We start from the raw sequence: 6,981 nt of genomic DNA, 5'->3' as shown, positions 1-6,981 counted from the left end.
AGATGGTCGACCAGATCGAGAACGGTCCTTTACTTTCATGGTGACAACATGATTTCTTACCAAACGGCTGATCACTGTGTAATGATAGTCAAGCTGTCTACCTATCGCCTTGTAGGACATACCAGCGGAATTCCTGCCAATAATTTGCCATCTCTGCGCCTCTGATATCCGTCTTCTTGCCATTCTTACTTAAAATGATTTTGCATTCAGAAATTCGGGACTTAAATACGGATTTGATGCACGAGAAAATAGTGCATATTGGACGTGAAGAAGGGAGCAAGTTGCACGTGGGGAAAAAAACGAATGAACAATTGTGAACATTGCTCAACATCATGAAAATTAAACCTTATTTTCAATAAGCAATCCTGAAAAATATTTGGGGGTGCTTAACCTTTTTTTCAGGTGTATATATATATATAAAACAATAATGAATTTAATATCGCATTGCCGTTATCGGTCCAGGTTGTCATAGCGGATAATATCTGTGGCAATAGCACCCAAATGCGTTGGGGATATCCCACCTATCAAACAAAATCCAAACGCTGATTTCATGGAAAATCAAATAAGGATACGAAGCTGAGTGCTTAAACCTACAACTCTCAGCTTCTACTGCCTTTCACTGTCTATAGCCAGAAGTAGAAGTAGAAATGAAACCACCCTAACATTTCTACTAATTAAGCTCCCACCCTCCATCCTTACAAACAGATATTAAATAGAACTATAAACCCTACCTTAAAAGTTGTTATATAGTTCTTACTCCCAACCTCCTCCCTTTCTCTTGAAGATTTATTCATTATAACACGGGAATGCCGAGACAAGCCCAGCTACTAGAAGCTAGTTTTTCCGTCTCGGTATACTGAATAAAATTACTTGAAAAATTTTTATCAGCTACTTATAAATCAAAATAACTAAGGACTTTTTTATTTTATTTTTATAAGGTATTTTCTTTAATAGATATATAGGTTTCTAAATATTTTATATTTATTAAAATAGTGTAAGGTATTTCTTTAATTGCCTGTCTTTATAGCCGTTATCTTTCAGCTTATTTTTTAATACTAGAACATTAACTATGAAAAAATTATAGTTATTACAGACAATTAAAAACCTAATTAGTTGAGATATAATAAGACATTTTAACATGATACACGGAATAACATTGTTAGGTGTGGGTAGACCAGGGATGGGAAAATTTAATTCCTTGTTTTTTAATCAAAAATAGTCAACCGCATTGTGCCTTTTATAAAAGTAATGTCCAAATCTAAATAATTAGCATGAACCTCATTATTACTATTACTTCTTTCTATTGCAAGTTCTATTGGATATATTAAGTTTGGTTTAAATTCATATTATTTATAGATATTAAATCATTTATATAACGGAAAGTGTAAATGTATAAGTTAGGAGTTAAAAGTCTGCTTCATAAATGAGTTTTCATAAAAAGAACAAATACAGGTTGGCCGTATTTGAAGAGAAGTTCGTTATAAATACATAAATGGAATGTATTTTTACACTGAATTCTAGTAAATTTAAATTTGGGTATAATTATTCTATTATTTATAAAATTATTAAACAAATCACTGAAAACCGTGATCAAATCTTTTAGGTCTATTTTAGTATACAGTGTAGTAATGTCACATGTAAATATAGAACTGGCAATTTTTGAAGAATTTAAATTATTTAAACATTCCAAAACTGAAATGTTATTTTTAATAATCCTAAAATGATTATTCTGGTTATTTGAAGACCGTGTTTTTATCTTTTCAGATAAGACATCTAGAATATTGTTAAGTACTATGGAGATAGATTTAATAATTGTATTTAAAGAATTAGTAATAAATCATGGAATTTTTATGCATACAAAAATGGTGAATTCGTACAAGAGTAATCTGTATGGATATTCCATTTATATATGGCTTTCTTTTTTCTTTAAAGAACGTTTAGTAAAAGTACTTGTAGTATTGGTGCATATAATTTTTTACACAGAAAACCAAAATTACAACCAGCTTTATCAATCGGGGTAATGATAAACTGTTTTTGAATTTATTTTATTTTACTTTTAAAGACATTGAAAGAAATATCTAATTTACATCGAGATAAGTTTAGAGTTCTTAATCGAAATATAATTTCCATTAAAAAAAAACACGGCAGATAATAGGATTGTTTACTTATTTTAATAATATAACTATCAATATTTTTATCAAGTCTTTTCAAATTTCATATCTTTTGTGCGTTTTAAAATTCTATATTTAGTACCTTTCTTATTGATTGTAATTCTTTATCTTTAACAACTTCTAAGTTTCCTGTAATTATATGATTATGAAAGATATCTTTATAAATACTATTATTACAGTTACAATGTAAGTTGTCAATATCTATTTGAATAAGATTCTTTAATGAATTTTTTATAGTTAAGGAGAAGATGTACTATAGTTTATTATATTTAATACTGACTATAGGTTGAAACGATTTTATAAGAAAAATGTCTTCTTCAATACATTTATGGATCAGGATCAGATAAGGTAAATATGTGATCATAAACTTTATGTTTAAAATTCATTACTACATAATATTTCTCCTTTTTTATTTACTGAAAGGAGTATAGGTACACAATTCCATTTTAATTTAAATTTAATTATATCTATAATTAAATCTTTGACATGGATATTCTTAAATTCAAGTTTACTAGATACTTTGACATATATTTGAGTTTTGCATTTGTTAATTCAAATACTTGTTTTATTACAAATTTCACCAGATTAACAGATCTGTCAAGTGCAGAATCCAAATTTTTACAAAAACTTTCAAAATCAATCCATTTTTTTTTCTACTTTTACTTTTACCACTATTTTTATTTTGCTTATTGATACAAATATCTATTTGAAAAACAATTCTGATACAGAAATCTTTATTTATAACTTCAGCAGTTTTATTTTGAAAGTCCTGATTTAATCCATAAGGGTAGAGTTTTTCTTTCAAAATATTACGTTCTTCTCTTTCTATTAACAAATTTGTATTGTAGATTTTTTCTAATATAGTAATTTTTACATTATCAAATAAATGTTTATTAAAATGATTTCTTTCAATCAAATGAGAAAAACCTTTATTACTTTGCAATCTATGTAGGTTAGTCCTTAGATGTACAGAGTTAGTTGTTTGTTCTACATATTTAAGGCAACATATACCACAAGTTAATAAATATATTACATTATCTATTTAACCTAGTGGTACATTTTGTCATACATGTTGAAAATTTATGGCTGCCGGATAGGTTAAACATCTGGAACTTGTCAAATAAATTTTTCACATGTTGATGTAACATATTTGAATTTTCGTGTTAATAGCTAGCTAGGCTATTAATCAGTATACGAAGGTAGTAGAATATTCCTCAATAGAAAAATTCTAGAATAGGAAACAAGAGAAAAGGGCGATAAAATCAACACCTCAACATAATTTTCCATTAAGTAAATAAATGAATAGCTTTAAAACTATTCAGTACATTAATTGTTAATAGTTCTTTGTAATATCTTATAGTTCTACTTAATATATTTTTGTAAGAGTGGAGGTTGGGAGTTTAATTAGTAGAAATGTTGGGGGTGGTTTTATTTCTACTTCAAGAAATTTAAGGGTAACTAACTTCCCACAACTGGCTATAGATAGTGAAAGGCAGTAGAAGCTGAGACGTTGTGTGTGTGTATGCACTCAGCTTCGTATCCTTATTTGATTTTCTATGATGGCTGAAAAGATTAACATCAGCATTTGGATTTTGTCTGATAGATGGATTATCCCCAACGCATTTGGGTGCTATTGCCACAGACATTATCCCCTATGACAATAAGTTGACACACACACACATATACAGTATAAATAAGTTCGGTTATTTTGATTCAAATATATTTATAACTAGGTTCCTGTCATTCCCCCTTCTAAGGCAAATTTAGAAATAATTTCTCAATGTTTACAGTATGAATAATATTTTTTTTTCTCTAATTAAAGACAACCAAAGTACTCTGCAAAACGATATTTAGCTCGTTCAATTCATTAGTCGTTAATTCTATTTAGTTCAAATAATTTAAAAAAAAGCAATGACCACTACAAGAAATAAAACACAATACATTCGTTTGGTAGTTAACAATTTCGTTTTAGTTGCATTAGAAAGTTTGAAAATGGGTAATTTATTTTTAAGGTATTAAGAACTGTACTAAACGATGATGATATCACATTTTTTTAGAAGGTCATTACTGGAACAATTATACGGAAATATTGAGATTTTATGGTTCGATGAGACTATTACTGATATCAAAATTGTCATTAGAAAAGAATCCAAAATATTTGTCTAATTCACGAAAATATATTTCATTGAAAAATATTTCTATGATTTACATACGTCTACAAAATGTTGAAAAATTCTTCCTTGATACAAATATTCAATTGATGTTATTAATGAATCTCTATAAAAGTATCATTTTAAAATCTAGCATTATTATATTGTTATAGCTGTCGACTGGGGTAAATATTACCATGTCGTGAAAGTCCAATAATTTTTATCTAATGTGCTGTTCATTATATGATGCTAAGAACACTTTCTAATTTATGACTTTGTTCATTTAATTTGTCTTTTTTTGTAGTTTGAAAATTTATCAAAGATCAGCTATTTAGAAGCAATCATACCACCTATTTCATTTTCTAAAAACTTTATGTTTCTAAAAACTTAGAAACATATCTACCACACACTTTGAATTAATTTTAAAACTTTTTCATATGTTTTTCTCTATCATTTATTTTACTCGAACATGAAGACATACTATCTATGGTTCTTTGAGATTTGCTTGAAAAACAGCCCCCATTTTATAATTGTTACAATTACTTTTGGTGATTGTATACAATTAGTATAAATGGAAACAACACTGGTGTTAATGATACTTATTCTATCTAAAAAGGTCTTTAAAGTTTACAAAATCTGCACCCTACCGATCACCATTGACGTCAGCCACACAAAGAGCGTAGCCGAAGTAAGCACCGAGCTGTTCTCCTGTAAGGTTTTGTATGCTCTTCAGAATTGTGGTAAAAAGTAACACCTAATGAATAAATCAAAATATATTTATAACATATTCTAGAAAATATGGTATTAAAACCAAAACTTTAACAAATTTACAATTATAGTACCAAAAATGAAATATAATGCACGTGGAATGTCCGCCACATTGGTGGTGTAAACTGCTATTCCCCCTTTTGAACCCTTAACATTCTCATCCAATTATTTTATTTTTAGTTATTGTTCATACAGTTTTGCCTATCTGACCAGCTTTTAGAACAGGACTCTAGTATTTTTCATAACAATACTTCTTTAAACGCATAGTCGCCAGATAGAGTAGAACCAGACATTGGGGTTATGGATTGTAACGACGTGATAAGGATCCAAAATCATTTTAATATAAGTTACTCAATCTCTATATGAGAAGATTTAGGTAGGCTTTGTTAAAAGTTTAACATCTACAGTAGGCGATGGCAAAATATATATGTGATTGAAATTATTACTTGTTAAATAGTGTTGATAAGTTTATATTTTCAAACAATGCACACAAATAGAATAAGTTATTATTTATTGAAAAGAAGCTATTAGTTTGATACAAACTGATTTCAACCAAAATATTATTAGCAAAAACCACGATACCTAGCCTGTCAAAAGTAAAGATTATGCAATTTCGAAAGATGGGATCCTAGGTCATCATAAATCTTTGTCAGGTTTTGTCGTATTTTTTATGATTTATAGACGTTAATTGTGACTACTGCAATCAGCAAAATATAGTATCAAAATAAATGTATTTGTGAATATTAATGATTATGCAATTTCAAAAGATGGGATCCTAGGTCACCATAAATCTTTGTCAGTTTTTTGTCGCATTTTTATGATTTACAGGCGTTAGTTACGACTACTGCACTCAGCAAAATAAATTATCTAAATAAATGTATTTGTGAATATTAATGAAGTTGACACTATCTAGACATAAGAAATAAGACTTTTTGCTTAACCGTAATAAAATCCATAAATAAATTCTAAGGCGAAAAGAAATTCTTTTTCTCAAAATAGCGTGTCACGACAGTTTTTTTGAAACTTCACATACAACATAATTTAAATTACATTAATTTTTGGAGCCAAAAGTAGATATTATCTATTAATTTTCTATTAAGTTTCATGTAATATGTTAAGTATTTCCACTATATGAGTGAAAATAATAAAGCGATATTAATGACACCATTCCAATCTGGAAAAGCTATTAAGACTATTAAATTTTATTGAACATTAAGTTTACCTCTGAACACCTCAAAAACATAATAAATTCTTAAAGTCTATATAGTTTGAATATTTTGTGAAGCATCTCAATAGTTCTAATAATGAAGGTTTACTTGCATAATACAGTTATTAACAAGAAGAGTGTATTATTTCAAATACACATCGCTTATTGTAGAACACTGTCAGCAATACCTTTCAGACACCGCCATATAGCTCATAGAGTCAGTTATGTATCAAATAATGTATCTTTTGCATTACATTTTCTATCAATCTTTCTTATTGCTTTACATTTTCTATCAATCTTTTTTTATTCCATTACATTTTCTATCGTTTTATTTCTGAACATGTAACATTCTTACACTCTTATTTTTATAATTATTCCATTTAATATTTTTAAGAGAGTTATTTATTACTTGGACTCTTTACCTTGCCGTTTAACTCATGACCACGTGGCATGCCTACTGCTAAGTCTAGCTCACCATCTCCAGTAAACTCTCCAACAGCGGCAGAATAACCTAAAATAAATGTTACAATCACTTTAAATGTATAAATTTATATTTAAAGAAATAGCTTAGATAGGGTTTCTGTATGCCAAAGTCGCCACTTAAAACAATCTTATGATTAATAATGGTTGGAGTCGTGATTTTATAAATAAGGATGCAGTCAAAATTTTTAGAACTTTTTATTTT

General features: G+C 28.2%; 1 protein-coding gene across 1 annotated transcript in view; it reads right to left on the bottom strand.

The window, feature by feature from the left end:
• The window catches only part of LOC106468534 (integrin alpha-PS2-like), a 104,458-nt gene that overhangs the window by 25,129 nt on the left and 72,348 nt on the right, over positions 1-6,981 (bottom strand). Inside the window, exons 8-9 of the mRNA XM_013928966.2 lie at positions 6,719-6,807; positions 4,969-5,075 (exon numbers count right to left, since the gene is read on the bottom strand). Coding sequence (XP_013784420.2) covers positions 4,969-5,075; positions 6,719-6,807 — 196 coding nt within the window. The remainder of the gene's footprint in view (positions 1-4,968; positions 5,076-6,718; positions 6,808-6,981) is intronic.

This window comes from Limulus polyphemus, unplaced genomic scaffold (assembly GCF_000517525.1).
Source record: "Limulus polyphemus unplaced genomic scaffold, Limulus_polyphemus-2.1.2 Scaffold3046, whole genome shotgun sequence".
Taxonomy (NCBI): Eukaryota; Metazoa; Arthropoda; class Merostomata; order Xiphosura; family Limulidae; genus Limulus; species Limulus polyphemus.
This window is presented reverse-complemented; position numbering and strand designations above follow the sequence as displayed.